The sequence below is a fragment of the Centropristis striata genome, chromosome 5 (genome assembly GCF_030273125.1).
Source record: "Centropristis striata isolate RG_2023a ecotype Rhode Island chromosome 5, C.striata_1.0, whole genome shotgun sequence".
Lineage (NCBI taxonomy): Eukaryota > Metazoa > Chordata > Actinopteri > Perciformes > Serranidae > Centropristis > Centropristis striata.
Window position 1 is genome coordinate 37511431 of NC_081521.1, and position 13062 is coordinate 37524492.

At 36.7% G+C, this 13062-nt stretch overlaps 2 protein-coding genes across 4 annotated transcripts; both read left to right on the top strand.

Annotated features, from left to right (window-relative positions):
* Nucleotides 1–115: 115 nt before the first annotated feature.
* Nucleotides 116–7183, top strand: LOC131972288 (serine/threonine-protein phosphatase 4 regulatory subunit 2-A-like). 3 transcript variants are annotated; one of them, XM_059334097.1, is made up of 9 exons: nucleotides 117–269; nucleotides 1505–1586; nucleotides 1785–1955; nucleotides 2815–2908; nucleotides 3665–3702; nucleotides 3882–3956; nucleotides 4162–4311; nucleotides 5086–5372; nucleotides 5939–7183. In XM_059334097.1, exons 1-9 carry the CDS (start codon nucleotides 236–238, stop codon nucleotides 6247–6249), a joined length of 1242 nt encoding a protein of 413 aa, XP_059190080.1. In that variant the 5' UTR covers nucleotides 117–235; the 3' UTR covers nucleotides 6250–7183. The 3 variants fall into 3 exon arrangements, with proteins under 3 accessions (XP_059190082.1, XP_059190080.1, XP_059190081.1); XM_059334098.1 differs by having other exon boundaries at nucleotides 4165–4311; XM_059334099.1 differs by lacking the exon at nucleotides 3882–3956 and having other exon boundaries at nucleotides 116–269.
* Nucleotides 7184–10144: 2961 nt separating this feature from the next.
* On the top strand, nucleotides 10145–12155 carry guca1b (guanylate cyclase activator 1B). The gene is made up of 4 exons (XM_059333260.1): nucleotides 10145–10348; nucleotides 10800–10949; nucleotides 11106–11220; nucleotides 12031–12155. Exons 1-4 carry the CDS (start codon nucleotides 10145–10147, stop codon nucleotides 12153–12155), a joined length of 594 nt encoding a protein of 197 aa, XP_059189243.1.
* Nucleotides 12156–13062: the final 907 nt, after the last annotated feature.

Consider the following 13062-nt stretch of genomic DNA (forward strand, 5'->3'; position numbering starts at 1 on the left):
CGTGTTCTCCCCACGCTTCTCATCACACCTACTTTTCTTTGAATTCTATCTATATAACCACCTTCCTTTTCTCTCTTCTTCCCACTGCTTTTGCCACCTTTCTTTCAATTTGCACTTGATCGCGAATACGTCATGTCAGACATGCGCAGTTGTCGCTGCCACCAGCTTTGTTGGGTTGCTACATGCTACTGCTAACTAGCAAGCAAGTATTTCCTGCCTGTGAGTGGACACAGCTATGGACATCGACGCGTTATCGGAGGCGTTTCAAGGCAATATTTACAGTTATTTAAATGAGTGTTTCGTTAGAAGTGAATTGTTTTGCCATTTGTGTGAATGCCCCTTAAAATAAATCTGTAATGTTTGCTAACTACGCTACGTGCGTTACCGTCCGTAACTTAGCTTACTAACAACGATTAGTGTTTAGAAGGGGCATCTAGGGACAATCTGATCTTTCTCTGTGTGGCCTAGTTAGTTCAATGTTATCCTCTATAAGAAAGAAGGTCGTTACATTTTATACTTTTGACCCATTTACAGCCGTACTGATGCATGGAGATTATGTAAACAGCCAACCTGGTAGCACCATAGTAAACATGCTAACTAACTTTTATAAAAACTTTCCAGTTAGCTAACTGAGATTGGTGTTTGATGATTATATGAAGTGACGTTTAACTTACTACATACAGTTGATATTTGTCACTTTACAACCATTTGATCACTGCCAGTGTACAGTTAATGTTCCAGAAGTAGCTTGAAAGGAAAGGCGGTTTGGCATATTTCCAAAATAATTTATAGAAAACATCATTCTCTGAATATGTTTTATAATTATTATCTAATTACATGCTGGGTTGTTTTCAAAGCCTTTAAAGTTAATGTTAATGCAGGTTTAAACACTGTTAGCTTCGGTTTGGGTGATATTTGCGTGCTGTTAACCCTATAAAGCCAAGTGTATCATATTTGATACACAAGTTTTTGAGACCTATACATCATCAGTGTGATATTTTTTTCCTGAAAAACCTGACATGTGTTGAAAAAAACAACAACTGAGCAACAAATTGCACAAAAATACAAGATATAGCAAAAATTAAATGCAGGTTCCACTGGTGGATCAGTCATTGCTGTGTGAAAACTTCATATAAGCAGATGTATGATGTTGTGTTATATGGAAAAAAAATATTTTGCATGTTTGAGGAAAATGTTAAAATAATGTAAAGCCTTAAAAGGTTAAAAATGTTGGGTTTTATATGTTTTTGTTAGTTCAAGAAAAACAAACTGTGAGCAACAAATTGCACAAAAAGAACTGATGCATGAAATATGATACAAATTAGAATCATATATCCCTATTGTTTGGGGATTTTTTATAATCATCTGTCAGCAGGTTCAATAAACACTCAAGTTTAAAAAAAAAAAAAATCTGGCAATTATTTAATGGTTCAGGCTTTATAGGGTTAAGGATTACAGTTATTACCAATAAACATTTTTTCTGTTTTTATGTGCGAATTTACAGAATTTGAGAAGAAAGGCAAGAAAGAAACCTGTCCTCAACTAGAGCAATTCTTGTGTCATGTTGCCAAGACGGGGCAGCCACTGTGAGTATGTTCACAAGAGTGTACACAAAACATTACAACTTCTACAAGTCTGTACACACTGCGATGAAGACACCCCTTCTCTGTAATTGAAGCCTGTTGTGTTTGGGGAACAGTTTTGTTAAGGCTTTTTTGTATGTTGTCCAATACTTCTTATTTTGTCTGTGTGACATGCAAACTTCCATTTCCATTGTCTTTCAGGATCTCATGGTCACAGTTCAAAAAGTACTTTGTGTTCAAGTTGGAAAAAGTCATGGATGATTTCCAAGCTTCAGCACCAGAACATCGAGCGCCACATAATCCCAACGTAGAGTATGTTCCCTTTGAAGAGATGAAGACGAGGATCTTAAAAATAGTGGATGGCTACAATGGGTGAGTAAAGCTTATAATAAACCTCTTTACCAACTGTAAAAGAACAATTTATAAAACTAAGTAATATAGCAGTTTAGTGACATGTATAGTCAATGCCGGCCCACAATAATTAGTAATAATTAGTCTTATTTTTCTTTCTTTTTAGTGAAAACATAAACACAAAGAAAGAGAGATATTAGGTGTGCATTAAGGAAAGTTTGTAGGATTTGGAATATAGTTACTTTCATGAGTGAGAAGACAAATAGACCAAATATGTTAAATTTGAACAGACTCAAACATTTCAAGCATCAGCGATGACTTGTGGAATGAATGTTTTTGTTTCCCGAAATAGCCTGGTCCCAAATAACTAGCTGTAAGCAAATGACACGAATACTCGAGCATTACTTGGGAATGCAACTGTGTCATGGCATATGTGTTGCTTTAGACCTACGGAAGCGCAGTGTGAATTATGCTGTTTGGATGAGCAGTTTTTGACAAATCTCGAACCAAGCAATCAGAACAGGCTCTGCACTAGCATTTGCATAGACTCTTTTAATCCTCAAGCCTGGAAATCTCCACATTAAGTATTAGGTCCTTCACACCTGAAGTCAACAATTTAGTTTAGCTTTAGTTTAAGTAGCTTCAGGTGACAAAACAAATGGAAAACAACTGATCGGTCCAAACTCAAGAATTTAAATAAGCAGTATGTTGAAAAATAGTCATACTTATTATTCATGAATGTGTGACCAGCTGGGCTGAGGGTTGATTAGGTCTATTCTGATTGATCCAAGATTTTTCTCATTGAGCTCCTGTTCTGCTAGGTTTTGCAGGTGTTGATGTGCAGTGAATCCTAACTATGTCTCTTGATTACCTTTCCCAGAATCCCATTCACCATCCAGCGTCTATGTGAACTCCTCACAGACCCAAAGCGCAACTATACAGGAACAGACAAGTTTCTCATGGGTTTAGAGAAGGTGAGCACTACTCTGTACCAAGGTTATAATAGTTTTGGATTTTTCATTAGTTTTAATTTTGTTGTGAATTTTTGTTTTCAAATTCAGTTAGTTTTAGTTAGTTTTTAGAGTGAGTTTTCTAGTTTTAGTTTAGTTTTTAGATTTTGAAAATGCTTAGTTTTAGTTTAGTTTTTATTAGTTTTAGTGTTAGTTTTAGTTTTTTTGTAATGGGCTATGTGTTGGTGCCAGATTCAAAGAGGTCGTATTAGATTTTGCCTTTATTTCCTTTGGTTTATCCATCTCACCCCCAATAAGGTTATTAACTCTTACAGTTCTGGGTGTTTTGAATTTTGGTTCTAGTGTAGACATCCCAGTCTCAGTAAACATATTTACCATGTGTTGCATGTTCAAATAGAAACACTGAATTATGAATTAAAAAAGTTGACAAAAACGAAAACTAAGGACAATTTCACTATAAATTTAGTTAGTTTTAATTAGTTTTGTAACCACACAATATAGTTTCAGTTAGTTATGGGTTTTTTTTTTTAAACTCTCGTTTTTATTTTTATTTCAGTTAACGAAAATGTTTTTTCAATTCTAGTTTTCGTTATTTCGTTAGTTTTCGTTAACTATAATAACCTTGCTCTGTACTACTGTTTGTAACAGTTATATTAAATCTAACCAATAAACATATTCACAAGTATTGTTTTAAATATTTTACACTTTCTATGGCCTCTAAATTTAATTCTAATCTATGTTATTGTTTATGTATTGCAGAATGTTATGGTCGTCAGCTGTGTGTACCCCACATCAGAGTAAGTACATCATCTCTTAAGCTTTAGCTCCCCTTGCTCTGCTGGCTGCAGTATTTCTTTTAAGCTGCTCCTGATGCACATTGACAATTGACCGCTCCTTTGAATGTGCTTAGTCAGTCACACTTACAAAGTTACAATTAACAGCCAGTTGTTTTTGTGCCTTTCTACTTCTTTTGAAGGAAAAATGGGGCATCCAGTGTAAACAGAATGAATGGAGTGATGTTTCCTGGTAACTCTTCTCTGTATTCAGACAGGTGGGAGCCACATACTTGTCAGTGTTTGACTTCCACAAATCTAAAAAATGCGTCATTAACCACCAAGTGGAAAGTTGAATAAGTTTAAAGTCAGATTTATAAAATACAAAAAGGCTACAGAGAGGGCAGTTTGGGTTCTAGTTGTTCTGCATATTTGCCTTCTTGTGATATGACTTGTAAGAAATGGTTATTTCCTTTTTTGCAGTAGATATCTAAATGGACCAGACATACCAAAATCGCTCACCAGACCAAAGCTGTCATTGGCGTCTTCACTTTCTACCAACGGGCTCCCTGACTGCACAGTCAGTAAAGAGCCAGAGCCGACCACAGAGGAGGTGGAGGATCACCATACCAGGTAATATAAATGATATATATACACTACCGGTCAAAAGTTTTAGAACACCCCAATTTTTCCAGTTTTTATTGAAATTCAAGCAGTTCAAGTCAAATGAACAGCTTGAAAGGGTACAAAGGTAAGTGGTGAACTGCCAGAGGTAAATAAAAAAAGGTAAGCTTAACAAAAACTGAAAAATAATGTACATTTCAGAATTATGCAAGTAGGCCTTTTTCAGGGAACAAGAAGTGGGTTAACAACTTAACTCTATGGAGTCTTGGGCTATTTTGTCCATTTTTGAATTCTTTTCATGTCTTTGTAAGTCATTTTGTGTCTTTTGGTGTCTTTTTTTTGTAATTTTGTGTCTTTTTTTTTGGTCATTTTGTGTCTTTTTTTAGTCCTTTAGTTCAACATAAAATGTGATTTTGAATCTTTTTTTTATTTTCAAAACACTATCATGCTCAATAAAGAATTTTAAATGTTGCGAATGTGCATTAATTTCAGAGTACACTGAGACATTAAATTGCATAATTTTCAATTCAATTCTGGAAAAGTTGGAGTGTTCTAAAACTTTTGACCAGTAGTGTGTATATATATATATATATATATATAATGGTACATTTTTCCTCTGTGAGTGAATGTGTAGTATACTGTGTGAGTCCGAAACGTTAAATAACATTTCCTCCCTCAGCAGATCTTCTCAAGACCCCATCATCTGTATATGAGCTTCTTTATCTTCAATCTAATGTACGTTATTTATTGAACAGCTTTCCTGTTGTTCTGTCATTTCTGCAGTGATTCCTCGTCATCATCAGAGGGTGAAATTTCACCAAACAGCGGGATAAAGAACAAACACCCTGAGGAGGAGGAAGAGGAGGAGGATCCTGATGCTGGCAAGCATGAGGTCAAGAGGCCCAAGCTTGACGAAAAAGAGGAGGATAAAACAGAAAGTGAAGAAAATGAGTCTTGTAGTAAAGGGCCAGAGAGCTCGCCAGAGACACCACAGTCATCAGAAGAATCTTGTCGCCAAGAGTACAAAAGTGGAACATCTTGTGACACAACTGCTATTTCAGAGGATCACGGCAAGTTTTTAACTCCTTTTTTTCTTAGGGTGGTGTGTGTGTATAAAGTATTTAAATGTGAGCTGTGCTGTATTTTAGGTGAACTTATTCTTTTTGGGTTTCGGCTTGGGCTTTTGGAAGACGTGACAGACATTTTTCATCATCTTCTGACACAAGACAACTCACTGATTATTTGAGAAATTGGTTTAGAAGCAGCGTTTAGTTTTTATGCACCAAATCTCTGGAACAAACTCCCAGAGAACTTGAGGTCTGCTGCAACTCTCAGCTCTTTTAAATCAAGTCTGAAGACTTTTCTGTTTCCATTTTAACCTGTAATTTTTATTCATTCGCTCTTAAATGTTTTATTCATTCCCTTTTTTTTTTTTTTTTAATTCGCTTTTAAATGTCTTCTAATGTGTTTTATGTATTTTAATCTTGCCCCTGTAAAGCACTTTGAATGTCCCTGTGTCCGAATTGTGCTATATAAATAAACTTGCCTTGCCTGCCTTGCCTTACAAATGTATTGATAATAAAAAACAATAATAAATGTCAGTTTCAGCCCTAATGTTGTCCACTTTGGTCCTTAGAGCCCAGCAGCACACAGACAGAGCCTTCTGAAAGGGAAGAGGACTTGTCAGAGACGGGGGATGCAGATAGTCTGGAGAAGGACAGCACGGAGGATCAACCTGAGCAGCCTGCTCCATCAGAGAAGAGTACAAGCTTTGAGCAGGACAATGGGGAGAGCAGCAGCAGCAGCAGCAGTAGCAGTGATGGAGAAGGATTACCCAGCGACAAGCAGCTTCCCTCTTCTAGTAGTTCACCTGACGTGTCAACAGAGGGCGATGCTGACAGTTCAAACAGCGCTAAGACTGCAATAGAGCCTGAGGAACATGACTAACGTGAAGCCCAGCCTGCCAACTGACTTTTTTTTACACTGTATGATACCACACCAAGGGTATATCTGTAGCACTGTGGACCTCTGGACTTCAAGACCAGGAGCGATGTGAACCTCAAGATCCCTCATGGAAGGATCTTTTTGTCCTCTTCACTTTCAACTACCCGAGTCCACACATCGCCTGGTCTTTAAACTGGAAGGAAATGATTTAAAAATGACAGAAACTCTGCTTTTTTTCACTGTTGACTAAAACTTTTTCTAATCTCTTTTTCCCTGGTTTTTATATGAGCGCTATAATTTGACCTTGATAACTGATAAATTCAGCCATTTCACTTTTCTTAAATCATTTGCCATGTATTTTCAAAAAGATACATTTCACAGTTTGAGTTTTGGCCTAAGCAATTGTTTTGTTGACTATTTTTCTGATGAATTTGTGTCTCCTGTTAATTGAGGACACATGCCATTAAGAATGTGAAACAACACTTCACAGACGTCTGTTTGCTTTTTCTATGAAGAACATAGCATCAAATGTATTTCTTATTAATATTATATTGCACTTGCTTTCATTTACCCTTTGGAGGATGTGGAAATATCACAGTTTTGCTTTGTCATGGTATGAAGCCAATATAAACGCAATGTTGCCAGTAGTAACCAGTTTGTTAAATAGAGTATTGGTTTGGCTTGAGGGGAAGCCATTTCTGCATCAAAATCTGTCAATAGAACACAAGGTACTTTTACACTTTCTGTATGTCATACCTTAGTTGTACAAATGTCCCTTTTGATAGCTTGGATTTTTACAGTAAGCGTCTGTAAATCAGTTTTTGTAGACTTGTAATACATGTCAACTCCCTTCGTAAAACTGATCATGGCTGGAAATTGAATGCTTGAGCTTGTATCATGGTATTCATGGAAAGCAATAAATGATAAAAAAAAAAAAAGAAAAAAAAGAGGAGTATGCTTTGTTATTTTAATGGAATTTTTCTTTTGAGTTGCAAGTCAAGTTATGTTTCATATGTGAAGAACAAGATTAGATTAGATTAGATACAACTTTATTGTCATTGCACAGATTACATATACTTACACTATGAAATGCAGTTTAGCATCTAACCAGAAGTGCAAAAATGCATTAAAGTGCATATATGAAGAACAATGAGTGGTAGTACACCTTTGGAATAGTCACCCATCCCTAGCTATGTGACTCCACAAAAAGTTTAACTGTACACCTCTGGAACTAATGACCAGATTTCTGTTATCGGCTTTGACTTAAAAGTAATAATCTTGAAGATTTTCATTTAAATAAATAAAAGTCTGTTAGATTGATTGAGCTTATTGCCCTTATTGTATTCACAGTATTGTGAACTGGGTGTATGTGGCAAATTTCCAGGGGAAAATCACAAGCAGCGCACAGTAAATATACGTTTCCATTGATAAATTTCTTGATGGAAACACAGACTTTGATAAAACTTTCAAAAATGCACATACATTTTTTTACACTCGCCTGAGGTGTTTTATGCCTTTTCCAAAAAATGTGTGCCAAACGGTAGATGGAAACACTTCTTCCAAATAAGTTCTGAAAGCGCAAACATTTAACTGACATAGCTGTTTTACGTTGTTGGTGTCTTCTCGCCATTTTCTCTCATGGCTGGCCAAAGTTTTCCGATTTGCAACCTCTTTTTTGTTTTTTCTCTTGCGCTATCTCTTCTTCTACTGTCTAGTGACAGATTAGCCTACATTGAGGACTTTCAATGTCAGCACACATGTTTTAACTCTGGTCTACCAGTCCCTCATTGAATCCATACTCACTTTCAATATCTCTTCCTGGTACAGCCTCCTCTCATCCAAACACCAAACTTTCCCGTACAGTTAAGCAGGCCAGCAAAATCATTGGAGCACCACAAACCCCCCTCTCAGAACTGTACAGCCGCTCTGTGATCAGGAAGGCCACCCTGATCACAGAAGACTTTTCTCACCCCCTCCACCACTGCTTCCAGCTACTGCCATCAGACAAACGCTATAAGGTTCCACTGGCCAGGAAAAACATCTACAAAAAATCCTTCGTCCCCTCTGCAATAACCACCCTGAACAACAAAAAATGAACACTCTGTTGCTTTTAACAGCCCCCCCCCCCCCCCCCCCCCCCTCCTTTTTAGTTTAATTTCTGTCACTCGTGACAGACAATAAAGTTCTATCTATCTATCTATCTATCTATCTATCTATCTATCTATCTATCTATCATCTACAGCAATACATTACACCGGCATCTTCTGACAAAACTATCTTCATGCAGCTTTGTTTTTTTCGCTCTAAACGGCTGGTGACCATGCTAAGCAAGCTAATATGCTTAACATACACACATTCATTGTCCCCAGATGATGAATTGTACTAACTCTGATATCCTGACTTTTCATCTTGTGCCCGGTCAAAATTTGGTTTGTGACTAAATGCTTGCAAAATTCATAACATTCAAGTGAGCCTGGGCTAAACTTAGCATACTAACACACTAAACTAACAAGCAATAAACCTACCATTATCACTGTGAGCGCGTTATGCTGCTGTGAGCATTTACCTCTTACTACTTTGGACCTGTCCTGTCAACCAAGTCAGTTATGGTTTCAGGAAGGAAAACATGGGTGGGATTTGAAAGCCGTGTGAATCATTTTAATCATGTGTGGATATCATCCAGTGAAATCTCAGGTGGCCTTTACACTAAGCTATGATTATCACTATCCCGGTCATCTGTACAGGAAGGTATCGGGCCAGGCCAAGCTTTCACCTGTAAACAATGGCTACAAGTATTGCTAACAGAGACACTATTATTCTATTGAAAACCTACAGTTATTTCTAAATACCCAGCCCACTGTTCAATGTTGAAGCAAGGCCAAAAGCTTGCTAGATGTTCCCACCCATTTCCTAAATATATTTCCATCTAGACGCCTTAGTTGTAGGCTTTTTCTTTCATTAGAGAATTTATCCTCAACACATTTATTATAGGCTTCAGTGAGACTGAAGCAAGCATGTAAACAGTAATCAGGGGAGCAGTAAATAACATGGTTTCTGAAGGTCAGAGCTGACAGGGATAACTAAACACTTGCCTGTGTGAATCATCAGACTGGTCCGGCCCTTCCAATCCTAGGAAAGATTACGTAAAGGAGTACATAAGTAGTTTAGTATTCCACTTCCATAAATTTGCAGGACTAAGAAAAGACTGATTTTTATGAGCCAGAAGTGGGTGAATCTCTCCAGAAATGCTGAATCCTACATGTCCCATTAATCAACTAATACTATTTTTTCATTAGACCCTCTTTGATTGTAAAATTACTTTGATATGTACAATTTTAATCACTTAATTTGACATTTAACATTTGACAATATCAATTGGCACACAGACCTTAATCCTAAATTTAGCTTACTTAAGCATGTTTTCTTTGGTACACACATACGTAGTCATAAGTCATACCACGCAAACATTTTTTTGTGGAGTATTATAATAATACCATAGAAGTACTTGGAATCTATTGTTTCAGAGTAGGTTAAGCCAACACATAGTACATGTACTTGGTGGGATAGATAAAAGCACAAGGAGATCCTCTCAATATGTTTGAGAACTAATTGATTTTGACAAGTGTACATTTCTAATCCCTTAGCATGTGATCCATTAGAGTCTGTGTCTCATCCTGACTTTCAGATGGGGTTGCCACAGTGGAGAGCCCAATCGCAATTCAGCTTGTATGGACTTTTCATGTAACTTTGAACAATTGGTTTGACTCGATAACCGAGGACTTACATTGGTGGATTTTGTAATGCAGAGGGAAGATTTAAAAGTTACCGAGGTCAAACAGCGTAAAGGAATGTAAGAAGCAGTTTCAGTCTTTAAGAAGCTGAGGAAAGCATTTCCACAATGGGTCAGCGCCTAAGTGAGGATTGTGACCCAGACAAGGAAATTGATGTGGCAGAGCTGCAGGAATGGTACAAAAAATTTGTTGTGGAGTGCCCAAGTGGAACTCTATTCATGCACGAGTTTAAGGGATTTTTTGGCGTTACTGAAAACAAGGAGGCCGCAGATTACATTGAAAACATGTTTCGAGCCTTTGACAAGAACGGCGTAAGTACCAACTAGTGAAGATTTGTTGCTGTTGATGCCTGTTATTGAGCACATGATTTCTTTTTTTAGAGCTGAAACAATTAGTTGATGGACAAAATACTGAATGGCTAATTTTGGTAGTTGATTCATTTGGTAAATAATGTCATAAAAGCCAGAGTGTGCCAGTTCCAGATAAAGTGATTACTTCTTTGAATATTAGACAAAACAGGCAATTTGAATAGGTCAGTTTTTAGCCCTTTGAAATGAAAATTTGAATTTTTCACAATTTCTAAACAAATAATTGAGAAAATAATCAGCTATCCTTACTTGCAGCCCTACGTATTATTTTAATGTGTATATCTCATCTAAAAAAGACTCTTTATATTTTATCTTGCAGTAACAAATTGCTTCCTTTCCAAGTAAATAAACTTTTGTTTCATAACATTTTAACTCTTTCTCTTCATGTACACAGGACAACACCATTGACTTTCTGGAGTATGTGGCAGCCTTGAACTTAGTCCTGAGAGGCAAACTGGAACATAAGCTAAAATGGACATTCAAAATGTATGATAAGGATGGAAGCGGATGCATTGATAAAACTGAGCTTCTTGAAATTGTAGAGGTAATATTGACTATTATATATACAGCAGCTATATGCAACTATTGATCTGTGAAGCTTTCAAAACATTTTAAAGACTATTTCAAGATAAATCAGTGGGCTATGATGAAACGTTGTCAGAGACAGAGCCATTGTAACGGTCTTTCCTGTCACTCTCAGTCTATTTATCGACTGAAGAAAGCCTGCCACGGAGAGCTGGATGAGGAATGTAATCTGCTGACCCCAGACCAAGTGGTTGACCGGATATTTGAGCTGGTTGATGAAAATGGAGATGGTGAGTGTTTGTCACAGTTTTCTGACAGCTTAAATGCTTCATGAATGTTTCAAAAGGCCTTTGTTGGGCTGCTGTAATGGCTTTGTGTGTGTTTGTGTGTGTGTTATTGTTGTACAGTCTGCTGTACAACAACAAGGAACACTTAATATTCATTAATTCAGGAGTGGAGCAAGGTTATTATAGTTAACGAAAACTAACGAAACAACGAAAACTAGAATTGAAAAAACATTTTCGTTAACTGAAATAAAAATAAAAACTAGAGTTTTTTTGAAAAACGATAACTAACTGAAACTGTATTGTGTGGTTACAAAACTAACTAAAACTAACTCAAATTATAGTGAAAATGTCCTTCGTTTCCGTTTTTGTCAACTTTTTTCATTCATAATTCAGTGTTTCTATTTGAACATGCAACACATGGTAACTATGTTTACTCAGACTTGGATGTCTACACTAGAACCAAAATTCAAAACAGTTAACAACCTTATTGGGGCTGAGATGGATAAACCAAAGGAAATAAAGGCAAAATTTATTATGACCTCTTTGAATCTGGCACCAAACACATACCCCATTACAAAAAAACTAAAACTAACACTAAAACTAATAAAAACTAAACTAAAACTAAGCATTTTCAAAAAATAAAAACTAAACTAAAACTACAAAACTCACTCTTAAAACTAACTAAAACTAACTGAATTTGAAAACAAAAATTCACAACGAAATTAAAACTAAAACTAATGAAAAATCCAAAACTATTATAACCTTGGAGTGGAGTAATGTACGGTAGAATAATGACTGTCCATCGTCACTTAGGGGAGCTCTCGCTGGATGAGTTCATCGATGGAGCACGGAGGGACAAGTGGGTGATGAAGATGCTGCAGATGGACGTCAATCCCGGGGACTGGATGGGCGAGCGGAGACGCAGTTCTGACTCCTGAGGCTGGAGCATGGACTGTTAATCTGTCAGATACACACATCCTTCATGTGTGACCACTCATTTGTAATTTTGTATCTATTGCAGTTTCTATGTACAGTATATAAAAGACAACACCAACGTCATCTTGGCATTGCTATGTATGCTGTTGTGTAAGATCAAGAAATAACTATGCTATACTTTGCTTGCAACTATTCATTCAGTTTGGTTTAGGTTCAACACAGTAGTCTTGACCTGTTTTTTGCCAGCTATAGTCTTGTATGTCTGTTTATGTCTGTATTTTATAGATGCTGCAGACTAAGGTGCTTACTGTTTTTTGGTTTTGTCTCATAAAATTAGCAAAAAAGTGATTTACAGGCATAATTAAAGCCCTGCCACCACCATAGCCCCCACACAGACTGTGATTGGTGTTTTATTTGTCATAAAATAAATACCTGCATTGGGATTTTGGCTGTATCACCCAGCCCAATACCTAAAGTTATTCCCATCATAGCTCTATCCATGAATCTGAATCTAATAAAATGGAATAAATACAATTTCACATGGTATGTTTTGTTTTCTAGAAATATGATGTATTCAAATCAGTAAATTATAATATTCAATTCAACTACAACATTTCAATTACATAATAATAAATATTTAAGATTAGCAAAGACAATTTTATGATTTTCAGCTGAAAAATTTTTTGTTGGTAGTTTCCTATTATTGTCAATGTTGACATTTTAAAATGATGTATTTTGGTGTTAATATGCTGTCTGGAAAGAATATTATCTTTCACTTTCAATCGATGCTGCCCCTTTACAAAGTGCCGGTGTCGTGCCAAAAAGTGATTGCCTGCCAGAATCTGATTTCTGGCCGCGGGAGCGCGCACGGCAGCCCGTTGAGCGGTAGCGTAAACACGTCTGCTTTTC

Bases quoted from the DNA above. Each gene is read 5' to 3' on its own strand.
- LOC131972288 (XM_059334097.1), top strand. From the start codon at position 236: ATGGACATCGACGCGTTATCGGAGGCGTTTCAAG. The intron at 3,703-3,881 runs GTAAGTACATCA...CTTCTTTTGAAG, and splicing joins TGTGTGTACCCCACATCAGA to GAAAAATGGGGCATCCAGTG. The intron at 5,373-5,938 runs GCAAGTTTTTAA...TTTGGTCCTTAG, and splicing joins TGCTATTTCAGAGGATCACG to AGCCCAGCAGCACACAGACA.
- guca1b (XM_059333260.1), top strand. From the start codon at position 10,145: ATGGGTCAGCGCCTAAGTGAGGATTGTGACCCAGACAAGGAAATTGAT. The intron at 10,349-10,799 runs GTAAGTACCAAC...TCATGTACACAG, and splicing joins GAGCCTTTGACAAGAACGGC to GACAACACCATTGACTTTCT. The intron at 10,950-11,105 runs GTAATATTGACT...TGTCACTCTCAG, and splicing joins AGCTTCTTGAAATTGTAGAG to TCTATTTATCGACTGAAGAA.